This window comes from Geotrypetes seraphini, chromosome 2, assembly GCF_902459505.1.
Source record: "Geotrypetes seraphini chromosome 2, aGeoSer1.1, whole genome shotgun sequence".
Lineage (NCBI taxonomy): Eukaryota > Metazoa > Chordata > Amphibia > Gymnophiona > Dermophiidae > Geotrypetes > Geotrypetes seraphini.
In genome coordinates, this window is record NC_047085.1 from 84,559,626 (window position 1) to 84,579,556 (window position 19,931).

At 40.8% G+C, this 19,931-nt stretch overlaps 1 protein-coding gene across 2 annotated transcripts in view; it reads right to left on the minus strand.

Moving 5' to 3' along the window:
* The window catches only part of CPNE3 (copine 3), a 100,720-nt gene that overhangs the window by 71,083 nt on the left and 9,706 nt on the right, over window positions 1-19,931 (minus strand). For both annotated transcript variants that reach the window (XM_033933267.1, XM_033933266.1), the window contains exon 2: window positions 3,464-3,602. In XM_033933267.1, coding sequence (XP_033789158.1) covers window positions 3,464-3,595 — 132 coding nt within the window. In that variant the 5' untranslated portion in view covers window positions 3,596-3,602. The remainder of the gene's footprint in view (window positions 1-3,463; window positions 3,603-19,931) is intronic.

The following is a 19,931-nucleotide window of genomic DNA, read 5'->3' on the forward strand; positions in this document are numbered from 1 at the left end:
TATTTACCACATTGTCCTTAACCTCTTTTATCTCCGTTGAAAATTCATCTTTAGTTTTCTCCAAGGATTTCCCCAAAGCGTCCACAGTACTTACAAGAGTTGTCAGGTCACGTGAAGATCTGGCTACCTGGATGTTTAGTCTCTCGAGAGAATCTCAAATCTTCTCGAGGGTAATCGCCTCTGATTTAGATGTTTCAGAGCCAGTAACAATACTGGCTCTCACTTCCCCCTGCTCTCCTCATATTCTCGCGATTCCGAGTCCCTGAAACGGGGTCTTCCCAGCATTCACTTCTGCAGAGGAAGCCTCCATTCGGGCCGCGAGTTGAGCAGGGTTCGGGGGCGGAGCAGGCTCCGGAGGGGAGAGAGAAACCTCCTGCCCGAAATCCCCAGCCGCTCTTCCAGCCGGAGAGAGCACGAGACTACCTCCTGGAGTTACGGGGCCAAACGAAGCTGCAGCGAAGTCCAGGATAGAACGCTGAACGGGGGTAGACGTCCGGGCCACAGAGGGCTCAGCTCGGACGCTACCTTTCCGCTTAGAATGAGGCATCACGGAGTAAGTAAAGAAACTGTCCCGGACCGCTGGTGTAATCGCAAGCTTCACGCTGCCGCCATCTTGACTCCTCCCCCTCCTGTACTTTCTCTCATAGAATTTCTATGAGCGTTGGGAGCAGCGCGGCTCTCTGCGCTAAAAACTGCTAACGCAGTTTGATAAAAGAGGCCCTCAGCGTTTTGACCCCATGTTATGTGGGCATTTGCTCAGTTAATGTTTGTTTAAATGTGTAGTAGTTATGGGTGCTCTGTGGACTCAACTACCCAGAGAGCTTTGCTTCCAGTAGTCTGGGCTGCTTCCACAGAGCATGGGCCCAACTCCTTCTTCAGTCTGAGAAGAGCAGTGGCCATATTTGCTGAGTGAGAACCTGAGTGTGGTGTTCTCCCACCAGATTTTTCACTCCTTTAATTCTGACAATCAAATACAGCTTAGATTACTTCTAAGTCTGGAGAACCCTCCTACCATAGACGTGATATGTTAGTGAAGTGAGAAGGAATGTTCAGGCTTGAACTACATTGAACTATCATCTAACTGTAAGTTGTTTGCTTCGTTATTAAAGAACTGTTCAATTGATTCAGAGTCTGACTGGTGACATCAAAGATTAAAGAATTAGGGGTTGGCTGAGCAGGAAACTCTTACAGTGGCCAGAAACTTAGAGAAGTCCTTGCTTCAGTACAAAAACCTGAGGTCTATACAGAAAGCTGTATCTGTATAGTAGAAGTTATACAGCAACACATAGCATGGAAGACATGGAACAACAAACATTCCCCCCCACACCCACAACACTTTTACTAAACCGCGATAGTGTTTTTTAGCACAAGGAACCACGCTGAATGCTGCACGCTGCTCCCGATGCTCATAGGAACTCTATGAGCATCAGGAGCAGTGCGCAGCATTCAGTGTGGCTCCCTGCGATAAAAAAATGCTATTGTGGTTTAGTAAAAGGGTGGGATAGTGTGGCAAATATGGTAGCTGCTTATAATAAATAAGACTCCTTTAGACTTTCTGATCATCTTCCTTTACATTATTTCTTGTTCTTTTCAGATAAGACACTATACACCAGTATTATTAGCTTTTTTCCTTAATAACAACCTTCAGCAACAGCACCTCCACCACAATTGTGCTACCCTACATGTACAGTGCATTAAAGCAGCTCTTTGTGCAAATATTTAACAAGATTTTAGTGTATTCAATTGCAAGCAATGTTTTCATACACAAAAAAAGTAATCTTGCTTTAAGCAGCAGTTGAAATAACCAAGTAGAAATACTGTATTTTTCACTCTATTAGACGCACCTTACCATAAGACTCACCCAAGAAATATTTTTTTTGTCCCACCGCCCTGCCCTGTACCCTGTCCCCCCTCTGGTGGTCTAGTGGTAGGCTGGGACAGGGCACAGAGCAGGCAGGCCTAGTGGCAGGAAGACAGGGCCCCCCACCCCGAGGCAGGCATGCAGGCAGGCAGGCCCCCCTTACCTTTTTAAAAATCCTGCTGTCCAGCATTATATGGCTGGAGCTTTCAGCACTCCTGCCTTTCCCTCAGCTGACTCCCTAACTCTCGCAGCAGCGTCAGAGCAGAGCACTGCCGTCCAGTGCTGTATGGCAGGAGCTTTCAGCGCTCCTGTCCTTCTCTCAGCTGACTCCTGAACTCTCATGGCAGCATCAGAGCACAGCACGAGGCAGGCGCAAGCTTTTCACGTTCCTGCCTGGTCCCGCTCCACTCTGTGAACGGCTGCCGTCAGTCTCGAGAGAACTGATGGCAGCCATTCACGGAGTGGGAACAGGCAGGAATGTGAAAAGCTCGCGCCTGCCTCGTGCTCTGCTCTGCTGCTGCTGTGAGAGCTCGGGAGTCAGCGGAGGGAACGGCAGGAGCGCTGAAAGCTTTTAGGTTTGATTTGATACAAGGCTTATCACATGTGTCTAGCAGTTCTGATCTCAGTATGTGTTCACCCCCTTGTAACTTTTGAACTGCAGCTAGCTCAACCAAACCTGGAGCCAAGGTTACAGGGGAGTTTTGTGATGGGAGGGAGGGAAGTTATGCTATCATCAATTGCTCATCAATAGATATGAGCTATGAGAAACATTTTTTTTTTTTTTGTATCTGCCAGACATTCAAATCCCAGAATGGCCAATGTTAGAAACAAGGAAGTGGGCACAGTTGACCTGGTCTGATTAGCATTGCATTTGTGTCATTCCATAGCAATCTGGCTTGTTTTGTTTTCCCAACAGGTGATGTATCAGTATTTTACGGACTTGTATAATATTTACAGTCATTTTCATAAGCAGGACTGGTTCTATTTGAGTTCTGGAAACTAGTACTATTATAGTACAACAAGTTTTCTAAATAATGGTCTTGTATTTCACAACGTGCCTGACCAACGAAAAGAAAAATAAATGAGAAACTGAGGATGACGAGAAGAGGACAGTGAATAATAATAATTTTTAAAAAGCCCAGAGAAGCACCAGGGACAGACATCAGGGAAGCCACTGCTTGCCCTGGTTTTTGCTAAGTACTTGTGATTTGGATTGGCCTCTGTGAAGACAGGATACTGAGCTAGATGGACCATTAGTCTGACCCAGTAAGGCTGTTCTTATATTCTTATGAAACAGAAGGCTAAGTTAGATAGTGTTTACTTTAAGAGATGCTATAATAAACAATAAAATCACACTTTATGATGCCTTCAAAAACAGCTTTGGACAAGTTCTCAGGGGCAGGGGGAGATAGGAACAAGCCCATTAGCAAGGCTGTTTTATTTGCAGATTTTCCAGGACTGTGTTACATCCATGACCTCCCAACCTACCCTAAATCTCAAAGATTTTTATTTTTGATGGTAGATAATGGCTTTGTTTAGTTAACTGAGAAATGATTTGTTTTAATTAAAATCCCATAAACAGTAATTTTTTTAAATCATTACCTCAAACCAGTGCTTCTCACTTGAGCTCATAAGCAGCACACAGAGAGGATCAGATTTTGACCCAATATCACGGTCCATCAGATTGCTGCAGGATATGGAAAGCTCTATTTTCATCACACATTGTGCTGCCATTTTCAACCTGAGAAAATTAAACAGTACATTTTAAAACAAAATGTATCTATACCTATACATAGATCTAAGTGTTTATTTAAATATCATTCATACTGCAACAAAGCACCAATTATAGTAGCTGCAATTCAAACCAGGTCACAGGGAAACTGTCTTGTCTGGGAAAGAGGAGGGGGCAATGTCACTTCTCTTCCTGTAGACCTGCTTTGAACAGAAAGTTTGCAGTAACTGGATTAGTATACATTACTTTTTTGCCCATCAGTTGTAGTTTAGTATAGAAGCAGATCATAATAACATAGTAAACGACGGCAGATAAAGACCCGAATGATCCATCCAGTCTGCCCAACTGTATGCACTCTATAAATTAATGTTTTACTTTAAATTGTCCTTTTTCTTAGATATGTATGGGCCAAAAAACCAGAGCTCTGCCCAGTACTGTGCTTAGCTTCCATCTACTGGAGTCTCCATCAAAGCTCACTCCAGCCCATCCTCAACTGAATGGCCATATAAGGGACACAGACTGTGCAAGTCTGCCCAGTACTGGCCTTAGTTCTTCAGTATCTACCATTATTTTCTGATTAGAGATCATCCGTGCTCATCCCATGCTTCTGTGAACTCTGTCACCATTTTCCTCTCCACCACCTTGGGAGCACATTTCAGACACAAACAGCCCTCTTTGTAAAGAAGTATTTCCTAACATTACTCTTGAGTCTACCATCCCTCAACATCAAAATTATGCCCACTGATTTTACCATTGTTCTCTCTCTGGAAAAGATTTTGTTCTATGTTAATACCTTTTAAGTATATGAACGTCTGAAACATATCTCCCCTGTCCCTCCTTTCCTCTACACCCAGAACCTAAAACAAAAGGAGAATTTCCATCTGGCCCATCCATTGACTTTGCAGATGTTAGTAGAAGATCAATTAAATTTAGCATTCATGCATTTCAACCACCAGTAATTTTCATCATTCGGTTCTTTTTTTTCGTTTAAGTTTTTTTTATTGAATTTTTTTCCATTTAACAACAAGTGTCATAAATTTTCATACAATTATCTTAACAATACACTTGATATTTTTATAATATATTTTATATATAACATTTCTTGTCTTATTTTTCTTATGGTTTTATATATCATATAATTGTAATTATTTTTCTTATAAAGTTATACAATATATATATTGTAATGATTTTATCAATTATTATTTAAATATGAACCTTTTCCCCCTCCCTTTATTACATTATTTTCATGTAAGAATATCATCTATTATAATATTTTATTTATAATGTATGATAAAGAGAATAATTCCCTCCCCTTAACCCCTCCCCCCCTCCTTCTTTATACTATTTTCTTATCATGGGAAAATGAAATTCAAATATTGCAATATTCTGTTAATGGTCCCCAAATCTTCTTGAACTTATTCATATATCCTTTTTGTGTTGCAAATGCATGTTCCATCTTATATATATGGCAAACTGAGTTCCACCAGAAATTATAGTTCAATCTGTCCCAATTTTTCCAATTATGTGTAATTTGCTGTATTGCTATTCCAGTCATTATAAATAAAAGTTTGTTGTTATTTGATGAGATTTGACTATGGGCTCTCATTGTAGTACCAAATAGAATTGTATCATATGTCAAGGCTACTGGATTTTCTAACATCCTATTTATTTGGGGCCAAATTGATTTCCAAAATGTTAATATGAATGGACAATAGAATAAAAGATGATCTAATGTCCCTGCTTCTAGATGACAATGCCAGCATCTATTAGACTTAGAGCTATCAATTCTATGTAAACGTGTAGGGGTCTATAGAGCTCTATGTAAAATAAAAAACCAAGTTTGTCTCATAGATGCTGACATTGTACATCTTATCCTCCAAGACCAAAGTCGTGGCCATTGAGATGCATTAATTTGATGCTTAATCTCAATGCTCCAAATATCTCTAAGACCATTTTTTTTTTTTATGTATAAATCCAGATATTAATTTATACCACATTGCGGCCTGGTGTCCCATGGAATCTATCTGAAAACATAAGAATTCCATACTATGATAATTATTAAGATTTTTCCATTCAGAGAACCCTGTCTGAATGGCCTGCTTCAATTGCAACCATCTGAAATATTGTGATTTATTTAAACCAAATTTATTTTGCAATTGTGAAAACTCAAGCAGTTTACCTTTATTTATTACATCTTCTAAAATACGAATTCCAGCCATCATCCAATGTTTCCAGATAATTTTAAAACCGCCAACTTTGATCTTTGGGTTAAGCCATATTGTTTGAGTCGTTGATTTAGTTATTGGAATAGGAGTTAGATTACTTATATATCTTATAGTTTTCCAAGTATCCATTAATATTTTATGATCTTTATATAACCTTGGCATTTGAATACTTATCACATGACTCAGACGTAAAGGAAACATTAATCTCCATTCTAACCAGAACCAATCTGGTATATGTTCAATGGGTTCTGGGAGGATCCAATACATACCATGACGCATAATATAGGCTTGATGGTACCTATAAAAATTTGGAAAATTTACCCCTCCCTCCTCAATTGGTCTTTGTAAAGATACTAGAGCAATTCTGGGGTTTTTTCCAAGCCAAATAAATTTTGTTAATATTTTATCCAATTTTTTGTAAAAAGACCCCTGGAAAAAAATTGGTATCATATCATTCATATCATATCATCATTCGGTTCTCTTCCAAATCCTGTTCATTCTTATCATTTAAACTGAATGACTGGTTCTAGAGAGATGACAAATTTTAGTTTAATCTGAAGACAAAGTGCTGTCTACCCATTATCTTACAGATGCAGAATATTGAACACACCTTTATTTCTGTTCCCCAGAATATGAAAATTTCAGTAGAAGTATATTTTCAGTGGAGCTCCTATCCTTAATTGGGCTAGTTAGATGAATTTATTAACATATTTAGCTCACACCTTTTTAATGTCCTGAAAAAAACCTTATAGCCACAATCTAGCCCAGGGGTGTCAAACTCAATCACATTAAGGGGTCGAAATCCAAAACACAGGCTAAGTCGCAGGCCAGACCCCACCCAATCTCTGCCCCAGACCCCACCCCCATAATAGTACTAATTATAACACCATTTTTTCCATTCATTTTTCATATATACACACACACTAGAATCTTATTAACACATAATGGTTAACCACAAAATTAAACTACACAAAGCACATTGTATGCTTCTCAACATTCATTCCTACCAGAACACAGATAACTCCTATGTGGGACCAAAAACTAAAAGTACTAATATATACAAACGAAACCCTAAAATTCAAGACTCTGCATGCAGTATAGCCCCAGAGAAAAAGAAACAAATGCATTTCTTCCTGAACAGTGCAAAATATAGACAACAGATGTAAATTCTCAAAATTGACACAATTCAAATCACTAAATTCAAAATAAAGTCTAATACACACAATTCAAATCACTAAATTCAAAATAAAGTCATTCCCCCTACCTTTGTTGTCTCCCTCCCTCCATGCTATGCCTCCCAGTATCCCAATGATGAAAAAATGCCCTACAGTGATGATGAAACGGACGAGGACTTAGAGTCCATCTGTTGAACCAGAGCAAAACAGAATTAACAGAGAGGTGGAGCAGAGTCAAGAGACAGCCAAAAAAGAATGTTCCTGGAAAATGAAGGCAAATGACTGCTGCTTCCACGACCAGCCCCAGTTTAAGGAAAAGTTTTTGTTTTAAGAAGAATAAATAGTCTGGAAATGCAATAAAGACCTACAAGTACAATCCAATCACATTTATGGGAACAGTTTAAAAGAGCAGCAAACACCTATTTCTTGATGCTGCTTATTCTACAGGCAATTCCTATGATATCCACTGTGTCCTGGTCTACACCACTTATACCTCTACTGCTGGTGCTTGGAATAACTGCTATCATAGACCTTATAGATGATGTTGCCCGTCGTAGAATGGATAATGAAATCAATAACAGATCCTGTGAAGTTATTGCAGATGGAAGGTTTAAACCTGTGAAATGAAAAGACATTCATTTCTTACCTTCTGGCCGTTTTATGCGGCCCACGGTCCGATGCCCCCGGTATTATCTTGTGGTCGGCTCCCTTCTCCTCACAGCCGCAGTGTGCACGAAGCCAAATGCAGCGGCTTCACACGCGTTCTGTGCCTGAACCGGAAGCCTTCTCTCTGACATCACAACGTCAGAGAGAATGCTTCTTGATGAGACGCAGGATGCACAAGGAGCCACTGTACGTGGCTTAGTACACACTGCGGCTGTGAGGAGACGGCATCGGCCCGTGGGCCGCATAAAACGGCCAAGCAGGCCGGATTCAGCCCGCGGGCCTTGAGTTTGACACCTGTGATCTAGCCAATTAGACTATAGTTGAAATTTTTCCTAAATCTAATCAGTTAAAACATAGCTGACTAGATTTAAAATGGACACTATTGAAAAAAAATATACTCCATGCTCATAACAAATGCTCAAAGACTTCCAATTCAGCTCTCGGAAGGCCTGCTCGTTATATCTGAATCAAAAGAAAATTAGTGTTAACTCCCAGAAGCAGGTCATAAATTCTCCAATATGCCAGAAGAGTTTAAGCAATGTGAGTCCTACACTTTCCGTTAACCCACAAATTTGCTAATTAGAAAATGAACTTAAATTCTGTGTGTCTCAATTTACATTACAATCAATTCACAGCATTGTTTTCAAACTTGACTCAATGAGCATTCACACTACTGAATCTAAGTATAAGTCAGATCCCTCTTAGAATCAGACTAACAGAACGCGGAATGGTGAATCTGAGGATCTGAAAAAAAATTGCATTACGTAGCATTCTGTTAGTCTGATTCTAAGAGGGATCTGACTTGTACTTAGATTCAGTTTACATTACAGCATGCATAAGCCAAAATAAAAATTGGACCAGTATTAGGATAGAACTATCTACTTTTGGGTATTAGATTCAAGTTACAAAATACCATTTCAAAAAGGAGTGATGGTCATATCACTGTTCCCTCTAAACCAGAGGTCTCAAACTCAAACCCTTTGCAGGGCCACATTTTGGATTTATAGGTACATGGAGGGCTGCAGAAAAAATAGTTAATGTCTTATTAAAGAAATGACAACTTTGCATGAGGTAAAACTCGTTATAGTTTATATATCTTTCCTTTTAACTGGCGATGGCGGTTGTGTCTGGTGCTGGAGGAGGTGAGAGCTGAATGCAGTTCTAGATGCGACCACCAGACCAGACACGTGAGGCACAAGTCGGATAGTGATTCTCCCCTCTACAAAAAAGCCTAGAGGACTACACCAAAATCTTGTCTCTTGCAGTCGATACTTTAGAATCCAAATCACAATTTTGCATGAGGTAAAACTCTTTATAGTTTATACATCTTTCCTTAATTGCTTTTGATAATTTCAGCTATACACAGCTGAAAGCAGTGCAACATGCAGAAAGTGAAGTTTGTGCCTCACGTGTCTGGTCTGGTGGTCGCATCTAGAACTGCATTATCAAAAGCAATTAAGGAAAGATGTATAAACTATAAAGTTTTACCTCATGCAAAATTGTGATTTGGATTCTAAAGTATCGACTGCAAGAGACAAGATTTTGGTGTAGTCCTCTAGGCTTTTTTGTAGAGGGGAGAATCACTATCCGACTTGTGCCTCACGTGTCTGGTGGTCGCATCTACAACTGCATTCAGCTCTCACCTCCTCCAGCACCAGACACAACCGCCATCTTACATCTTACGTCACCGCCAGTAGAGGTGCCGAATTTCACGAGAGTTCATGAGATTACATACACATGCACAAGCTGTATTGCCTCCAATGGTTACCTTACGTTCTGGAACGTTGCCCGCTTCACTGCTGTAAACTCAAGCAAGCGTCTGTACGCGATTGTCCTCTCCACTCCACCTCACAATCGCGTACAGACGCAGGAAAGCGCTTGTGTGAGGTTACAGCAGTGAGGCGGGCAACGTTCCAGAACAATGGTAACATACTGAGGGCCTCAAAATAGTACCTGGCAGGCTGCATGCGGCCCCTGGGCCGCAAGTTTGAGACCTCCACCTACAGTCCAACCAGTGGAGGGCGCTGTTTCACTATCATAAGTCAATCAAATCAATAAAAATATCGCAAATCATAAAACAATACAGAAATCATTCGCAGTTATGAGAAACTTAAGACAAGTCAGAAAATTATTCGAGAAAACACAATTTCAGCTCATAGTACAATCACTAATACTAGGACTACTAGACTATTGCAACATCCTCTATCTCCTGTGCCCTGCTACAATAACAAAACAACTACAAACAATTCAAAACACAGCTCTAAGATTCATCTACTCATTGAGGAAACACGACCACATCACAGAGGCATACGTCAGCTCTCACTGGCTTCCAATTCCAGCAAGAATACTATTCAAATTCTACCGTCTACTATTTAAAACTTTAAACGGAGGTAGCCCAACCTACCTGAACAACCGCCTCATCCAAACCACCTCAACCAGTCATAGGAAAACTCACACCCCATTCACACACCCACCAATCAAAGAAGTTAAACGGAAAAAACTATATGATGGCCTTCTAGCCACTCAAGCAGCAAAAAATAAACAACCAAATCGTCAACCTTCTGATAACGATCCCAGATTACAAAACTTTCAGAAAAGAAATAAAGACTATACTTTTCAAAAAATCCCTGAAAAAGTCCTAACCTCTCAAGCTTCCTTCTTTCATTCCTCTAACCCCCCGAACCCCCAAATCAACCTGCTCTACTCTTTTTTCCCCAAAAAGAACCAGAAATCTTTTTGTAAAATACCCTCTTTAACTCTTTTGTAATCCGCCTTGAACCGCAAGGCAATGGCGGAATAGAAATCCCTAATGTAATGTAATGTAATAAGAACATAAGAATTTGCTGCTGCTGTGTCAGACCAGTGGTCCATTGTGCCTAGCAGTCCGCTCCCGCGGTGGCCCCCAGGTCAAGACCAGTGCCCTAAGACCAGCCTTACCTGCTTACGTTTTGGTTCAACAGGAGCCCGTCCAACTTTGTCTTAAATCCCTGGAGGGTGTTTTCCCCTATAACAGCCTCCGAAGAACATTCCAGTTTTCCACCACTCTCTGGATGAAGAACTTCCTTACATTTGTATGGAATCTTTCCCCTTTTAACTTGGAGAGGGTGAACAACTTGTCTTTATCTACTAAGTCTATTCCCTTCAGTATCTTGAATTTTCGTTTCTATCATGTCTCCTCTTTTCAAGGGAGAAGAGGCCCAGTTTCTCTAATCTCTCACTGTATGGCAACTCCTCCAGCCCCTTTACCATTTTAGTCACTCTTCTCTGGACCCTTTTGAGTAGTACCGTGCCCTTCTTCATATATGGCGACCAGTGCTGGACGCAGTACTCCAGGTGAGGTGCACCATAGCCCGGTACAGCGGCATGACAACCCTCTCCGATCTGTTCATGATCCCCTTCTTAATCATTCCCAGCATTCTGTTTGCCCTTTTCACCGCCGCCACACATTGCGCAGACGGCTTCATTGTCTTTTAGATCAGTACTCCCAAGTCTCTTTCCTGGGGGGTCTCTCCAAGTACCGCCCCAGACATCCTATATTCATGCATAAGATTTTTGTTACCGACATGCATCACCTTATACTTATCCACGTTGAACCTCATCTGCCATGTCGCGGCCCATTTCTCGAGTGTGTTTATGTCACGTTGCAGATGTTTGCAATCCTCCTGCGTCTTCATTACTCTGAATAACTTAGTATCGTCCGCAAATTTAATCACCTCACTCATCGTACCAATTTCCAAATCTTTTATGAATATGTTGAAGAGCATGGGTCCAAGCACTGAACCCTGCGGCACTCCACTAGTGACGCTTTTCTAGTTCGAGTATTGTCTCCCACTTTCTGTTTCCTATCTGCCAGCCAATTTTTAATCCACTTGAGTATTTCACCCTCGATCCCATGACTCGCAATTTTTTGAAGTAGTCGTTCATGCGGAAACTTGTCGAAAGCCTTCTGAAAATCCAGAAATACAATGTCGACTGGGTCACCCTTGTCTATCCATCTGTTTACTCCCTCGAAGAAGTGCAGCAAGTTCGTCATGCAAGATCTTCCTCTGCTGAAGCCATGCTGGCTGGTCCTCATTAGATCGTGTCCGTCAAGGTGCTCAATGATGCGGTCCTTTATCAGCGCCTCTACCATCTTTCCTGGTACCGAGGTCAGACTCACCGGTCTGTAGTTTCCTGGATCACCCCCTCGAACCTTTCTTGAAGATCGGCGTAACATTTGCCACTTTTCAGTCTTTCAGAACCCTTCCCGATTTGATCGACAGATTAGCTATCAGTTGAAGCAGTTCAGCTATAGTCCCTGTCAGTTACTTGATTACCCTCGGATGGATGCCATCCGTTCCTGGGAATTTATCATTTTTAAGCCTATCAATCTGCCAGCATACCTCTTCTAGACTGACCGTCAACCCTGTCAGTTTCCCGTCTTTGTTTCCCGGGTATAGCCTGTTGGCTTCCGGTATGTTGCGTATATCCTCTTCAGTAAACACAGATGAAAAAAATGTGTTCAGTTTGTCGGCGATGGCTTTGTTCTCCTTTAGCACTCCCTTCATTCTTCGATCATCCAATGGCTTCCTACGCGGGTCGTTTCCCCTTAATATATTGAAAGAACGGCTTGCAGTTTTTCGGATCCTTGGCTATTTTTTCCTCATTGTCTCTTTTGGCCCCTTTTACCACCTTATGGCACCTGCATTGATGCTGTTTATGGTTTTTCCAGTTTTCATCCGTTTTTGACCTTTTCTATTCCTTTAATGAAGTTTTCTTGTCCCTGATTGCTTCCTTCACCGCTACAGTGAGCCATGCCCTTGGATCCCTTGTTGATACGTGGTATATATAGATTTTGTGCCTCGGTGACTGTGTCCTTAAAAAGGGACCATGCTTGCTTTACACTGTTTATCCTCTTCTTGATCTTCTTTCCCACCATGAGTCTCATCCCTTTGTAATTCCCTTTTCGGAAGTTCAGCACTGTGGCTGTCGTTCTGGATCGATGTTTCGTCCCCGTGTCCAGGTCAAAGCAAATCATTTTATGATCACTGATTCCCAGCGTCCCTCTACTTCTACACCTTGCGCCGGTCCTCATAGTCCATTTAGAATTAAGTCCAAAACTGCATTTCCTCTCGTATTTTCCTTGACAAGTTGTTCCAGGAAGCAATTGCCTATAGCATCCAGAAACTTGGTCTCCCTACTGCAGCTGGAGGTACCTAGGTTCGTCTATCCCTGGATAATTGAAGTTGCCCATGATAACTACGTTGCCTCCTTTGCAGTTGTGTTTAATCTCGTCTGTCATTTTGCCATCAATTTCTTCGGACTGCTCCGGGAGTCGGTAGTAGACACCGATCTTCATTTCCATTCCATTTGTTCCTGTTATCCAGCCATTTGCCTATCCATCTTTGTATATCTCCCTCTATGCCATGGCTTTGTAGTTTCCTGAGAAGTCTTTCGTGTGGAACTTTGTCAAATGCTTTCTGGAAGTCCAAGTATATTATGTCCACCGGCTTTCCACTATCAATTTGCTTGTTCACGGTCTCAAAGAATTGGAGTAAATTCGTCAAACACGATTTCCCTTTCCTGAATCCATGTTGACTGGGTTTCATCAAGTCGTGTGTGTCCAAGTGCTGAACTATGCTATCCTTGATCAGTGATTCAATCATCTTGCCGGGGACAGACGTAAGACTCACAGGTCTATAGTTGCCCGGTTCTCCTCTCGATCCTTTTTTGAAAATTGGCGTGACGTTCGCTTTCCTCCAGTCGTCTGGTATCTGACCAGTTCTGATTGACAGGTTTGCAAGTTTTTGCAATAACTCTCCGATTTCAATCTTCAATTCCTTCAAGACTCTCGGGTGAATTTCATCCGGTCCAGGGGATTTGTCACTTTTAAGTTTGTCGATCTGGTAGTATATCTGATCTAAGTTCACTTCAACTGTGGTGAGGCTGTCCTCTATTTCTCCTGTAAACAGTTTCTCCGCTCCGCTGTAAGGTACCCCACTATTTAGGTGCCATGTCTGGGTGTTCAGTCCATCACTTTGCAGACCCCTCCCACGTCCAACATGGCTTGTTCTAGGCGTTTTGGACTTGGACGAAAAGTTGGACGGAAATGTGGTATAAAGATGGATGATTTAGCGGCTTGGACGATCAGATCGGCAGGACGTATAATTAGATGATTTTCGAAAGTCAAAAAAAGTTGGACGTCTCTTTCAAAAATGTGTCTTAGGCTCTTTTTAACTTGGACGACTTGCGAGATGGACGTAAACAGACTTAGATGTCCCTTTCGATTATGCCCCTCATGATGGTATTTGCATAAACATTATCATACGTTTTGTTTGTCACATATATATATATATCTTTGATATAAGTATCATTCATTTTATTTATATGTATTTATTTATTTACCTGATTGGCTTCTGGCATTCATTTACTTCTGTGGCTTAGGAAAAATTTTTAAAAAAATTTTTATATGATGTATTTTAATATGTTGTGTTATGTTTTTATGTTTAGTGACCCCCTGATGCAGGCATTCCTCAGATGCCAAAACAAAGTGCTGTGTCGGGTCCACAGCTTCTGCTTGTGTCCTTTTATGAAATAAACAAGTTGGTTTTACATCAGTGTTCTTCAATGGAGTGCTCATTGTCCGTTCCCACTTCCTTTTGTACTGTTTTATACCCATGGGGTCTCTGTCCTGTTTGACTTTTTGGTGTTTACATGAGTATGAGTCCACCAGCGCATGAAAGGAAAGAAGCAGCGGGGCTCTATGATACAATCCAGGATTGCAACCCATCAGCTCTATATGGTACTGTTTATGATTAAATGCCTTCATGAACTTAAAGCAGACTTACTGAACAAGAGAAAAAGTTAGATAAGCAACTGGCTAAAGCACAAACCTAGTGGGAAATACAGTTACTGCAGTAACTATATATGAAAACCTGACAGATGAATGGTAAAGAAGTGAAAAATTAATCCTAAAGCTGAGAGGCTGATATATGCAGCACAAGACAATGGACTAGTAGACAAGATCATTCACTATCAACAGAGAAAAAAAAAATAAGGTACATAACAGATTTTGTAGCACTGAACTGCAATCTGTCTCACATTTTGTTGCTGGGTGTGATGTGCTGATGTCAGAAAAACAGTAAACAAAGGCAGACTATTTCTCATCTACTAGAAGCTATATAAACATTAGAGCACTACTGTACCAGAAAAACACTGGGATCATGACCTTGACAAACTGGAAAGAATGAAGAAGTTGGATCACCTAAAACACTCCTTAAGAAAACCAGACATTATTCTAAAAGAGAAAAGTAAAAGACCAGCATTATCAAATTGACATGTCCCTGCTAAATGACTATTTGCAGTACATGTGGAGAAACAGAAGATCCTCTGGAATGAACAAATTCAGAGACCAAAAAATGGTGCCTAGTCCTAAAAAGCAGATGCGGAGCGAAACACCAGGAATACCTCAAGTGAAGACATTGAAGGTTCATTGAATAAAATACTGTTAGATATTTTTTTGCACAAAGTGTCTTTTCATCAATGTATCATTGCTGAGTGTGAAAACATGAAAGAGGGGGGGGGGAGGGCATTTTTGATAGTGTGTCTAAATCCAACTTTGTGCATTTACTGCTAGACGTCCAAATTCGGATATGGAAAAACAGCTATTTTTTTAATTTCCTGAACGTCCAAAATTTATTTCCAAAAATCGTTTACTTGGACGTAGTGGCTGACAAAACATCTAACTTTATGCAGCATTTTAAAGACGGTATACCAGTAATGAGTGGTTTTAAGTGACCCCAGAATGGACTTAAAAAAATTAATTGCTGGCTTTTACCAAACAGTGGTAGAGTTAGGATGGTTACAATTTGGGGACATAACAGACAGAAAATGATCTGACCCAGAAAATAATCTGACCATCGAACTGGGTGCCTGCCATTCACAAATGTTAAAAAACCAAAAAGAGAGGCAATATAACTCACACAGTACTAAGCTGTTGAGTGGCAAAAGAGAACATAAACAAACAAAAAGTCACTCCATATGTATTAATCAGAAAAAAATCTAAAAATGTTCTTCTTTATTGTTTTTAGGAACTGTGCTCAGAGACATGAAGGCTATAAAACTGCCTCACCAGCCAATCATTGCATAGTTCAATACAGTGTCAGAAGAATGGTATATCTCTCTGTAGTTGATTACGCAAAACCAAACAGGTTATAGCTTTATCATTTTGGGTATGAAACTCTAAAAAGAATAAAACTTAGCTTTAGAGAATCGCTGGTTCTGACGTGCATGTTTCGATACTGCGTCAGTGAACTGAAAAGCCACTGCTGAACCCTTCCAAAAAAGTGGGCAATGAAGACTCACATATTGTTAGAACTCCAGTGCTAACTGCAAAAATTCATACCTCCTTGTTATCCAGCAGAGGAGGTATGAAATGCCTTCCAAGGGTTGGAGTATGATTCTTGCCTTTTGACTGAGTATTCGCAATTTTGTAGGAAGTCGGCAAACCATTTTAGTACAGTCCCTGATATTCCAATTTCCGAGAGTTTGGTTAGGAGTAATTGGTGGTCCACTGAGTCAAAAGCTGCGAAGATATCAAATTGAAGCAGTATTGCCTGATGACCCGAGCTTAGCAACTGTTTGATTTTAGTGATGAGGAGCTCGGTGCTGTGCTTTTTCCGGAAGTCATATTGGGATGTATGGAGGCATGAGTGTTGCTCTATGTATGAAGCTAGCTGCTTGCTGACATGGGACTCAAGGATTTTAGTGAGTATCGAAATGCCAGCAATCGGTCTGTTAGTTGGATGCTATGGAGAGGTCTGCTTGGGCTTTTTTCGGTATAGGGGTTAAGGCTATTTTGCCCATTTCTTTGGGTAGATGCCCTTGGTTCAGAGAATAATAATAATAAATAAACAGTTTATATACCGCAGGACCGTGAAGTTCTATGCGGTTTACAATGATTAAAAATGCTACAAATTGAGTTAAACTGGCAGGTTAAAACTAGTGAATAGCGGCTCTAGAGATCAGTTATTGTGGGAAAGATTGTACAAATCAACTGCCTAAGTACTTCAGGAACAGATATGTTTTTAGGTGTCTCCTGAATTCCCCATAAGTATTAGCAAGCATCAGTAATTGTTCCAGGTCTTTACCCCATAATGCTGCTTGATATGAGAGAAGATGTTGATGATGACTTTTGAATTTACATCCTCTAGCCGGTGGAGATACAAAGTTCAGGTGTGAACTATTTAGTAGTTGGTGAGCCAGTTAATGATATGACGCGGAGCTGCAGAAAGAAGGTATGGAGGACAGTTGTCAAGGGGGCTGCTTCGTAAGGCTAGTTTTGATAATAGTCTATTGGTGTCAGTGGACTGGGCTAAGCCACACCACCAGGCCATCACCAAGGAAAACAGCTCCCATTGCAGAGTAAAGTCTCTGATGTGATCTTGAGAGGCAGTGAAGAAAGTCTAGACAGCAGTCAGATGGTAGGATGCTTCAAAGGTAGGCACACTTTTAATCTGAGAGGCGATGTGGGTGAATTGAGCTTTAGTACTTCTCCCTCCAGGTGTAGTTTTGGAAGCATGCATGGGGGCCACGAGAGGTTACGTTCGACTCAGAGGCTGCCTGGTTACTCGATCCTGCAAAAGCTAAGGACTCCAGAGACTTTGTTGGATATACTGAAGCTGATATCCTGCTGTCAGTGATCTTTGCAAAGGTTCTCCCTGCCCCCTCCAAGAATATGTGAATTTCTAGTATTTCATAGAGATTAAACTCTGAACAGTTACACTAGAGTCCCTTTGAGTAAGTCAAGTTATTCAGGACAACACTGAAGTGTGGCAATCTCAATTTCTATGTTGACAAGAATTAGCATTAATAATCATTCTAGCCTCATGAACATACTATTTAATCCCATGCTGAAGAAACTGGAGAAGATTCAGTTCTCCTCAATTCAAATAAGTCTGGATCAGGAAAGGGATGCAATGTAGTGGAGGTTGAAGAACTCAACAAGGATTTTAAATCTTTGTGTGTTGAGTTTTCTAATACTTACCGGTAACTCTTGTCTTTCCATTAGAGCTCTTTATTTGGAAATGTTTTAAGTATTTTGGGAGCGGTACTCTCCATTAAAATCTGATCTTTCTTGAGTGAAGAGTTCTGGGAAGATTCAAAGCACAGAGATGGACAGTTTGTCAGAAATCTTGGCAGTTTGGATCTATCTATCTTAGAGGTCAGAAACCTTTTTAAAGCAAAGAACCATTTTATCCTAAATGTTTGACCCAAGATTTAGAAAGAGCAGCAATGGCGATACAGTGTGGGTCTTCGTAGCAGGAACATGGCTCTTTCGCACCTGTTTTCTAAAATGGCTGCTGCGTCCTTTCATAGGTGCTCAAGGCATTTCCTGTAGCTAAAGGGCTGTGCTCCTGCCATGTATCCCCCCCACTGGACCACCAGGTAGGTCTGAGGAGCCTTGGGAGAAAAGCTGCATGTGGCTCATGAGCCACAGTTTGCCGACCCCTGGTCTATCTTCTTGATGTACTTAAGGGGACTCTTAGAGCTACACATTTTATTTTATTTTTTTTTGGAGGGGGGTTACTAAAGATTAGTGTATACTATCTGCTGCAGGGCCTACAGGAATAAAATGGGTCCTGTGGCAGAAAATTGGGTAATCCTTAGTAAACAACCCCCTTCTGTTTTCTGTTCCCTCAAAATCATGCCACCATACTAGGAAAATATTATTTCACACTCAGGTATAAATATGAAGCAGGAAGCAATCTCTTGCCATTCACCAAAAGGCTCTGGGACCAAGAACTTTCTTTGTTCATTTGTTCTGTAAATATATATTGACTTCTGCTAAATGTGTTTGCTATCAATCCTTTACAACCAAGATTTTTCCTAGATAAGGAAAAGGGAAGCTGCCGACGTGGAAGACAGCGCCAAAGTTATCTATACCCGTGCATCAGAACTCTAAACTTTTGGAGCTTAGGTCCCATCTAAGAAGTGTGTGTGTGTGTGAGAGTGAGTGAGTGAGTGAGTGAGTGTGTGAGAGTGAGAGTGTGAGTGTGTGTGTGGCCTTAAATTTATGAATTCCTGAAGTATTTTCTTTTATGTTTGCCATTTTAAAAAAATATTGGATTGATTGCCATATGAATCCTGTTTATATTTCTTTTCAGTATTAATTACTTTAAACTTTCAAAAAAAGTGTAATAAAAAAAGGCTTGTAGAAAATAATCTATATCTGGATTATGATGGCATAAGCTTTTCCAAAAGACTCCATGAAATGAAACCAAATAAAAACAAAGTTCTATCCTATGACATGTCTTACATTGTATTAGTTGCATGTGGAGTTGGGGGGAGAAGAAGAGTAACTTTTTCCAGTGTCAAAACCAAAATCCTGTCCCATGAAGAGGATGACAGCAGTGTCTTCATACAAGCACATCGTTCTGCTTCTTAGCATGATGATAGAGTTACCCATCAGTATGCATTTAGAACAAAGCTTCCCAAATTAGGTTCTGAAATCCATTTGGGGTTGCAAGCTGTGCAGGCCATCCATAATATATATATCACTAGCCCGCACCTCTGGCAGCAATGGCCATGGAATGTTTGATTTAGACTAATGCTGGTGGAGAAACATGGTAACATGCAGCAAGTTAAAAGCACATACCTCCTCATTTACTACCAAAGAGCAGTCCTCACAGGATAATATATGATTTGGCTCTTGGTAGTTTTGCCTTTGGCTGCCATTCACACAAACAAAATTAAGTTTCAGTGAAGCAATGTTCCCTCTCAGCCAGAAAAGCTGATGTGCAAGTTATGATGTGTTCTGAGCAGTAATTGGTTTGGGTTGGGCTGGCGTGTGGTGGTGATGGTGCAAACACAAGCCATTTTTGAAAATTATGCCATATTATATTTAAAAAATTGACAAATTATTTCTATTGAACTGGAAAGAAAATATAAAGCTGTACAAAGATGATGGCAGATAAAGGCAAAATGGTCCATCTAATCTGCCCATCCGCAGTAACCATTATCTCTTTCTCTCTCCGAGAGATCCCAGGTGCCTATCCCAGGCCCTTTTGAATTCAGACACAGTCTCTGTCTCCACCACCTCTTCTGGGAGACTGTTCCATGCATCTACCACCCTTTCTCTAAAAGAGTATTTCCTTAGATTGCTCCGGAGCCTATCACCTTTTAACTTCATCCTATGCCTTCTCATTGCACAGTTTCCTTACAAATTAAAGAGACTCGACTCATGCGCATTTATATTTATTTATTATATATACACTCATATACATAAGAACACA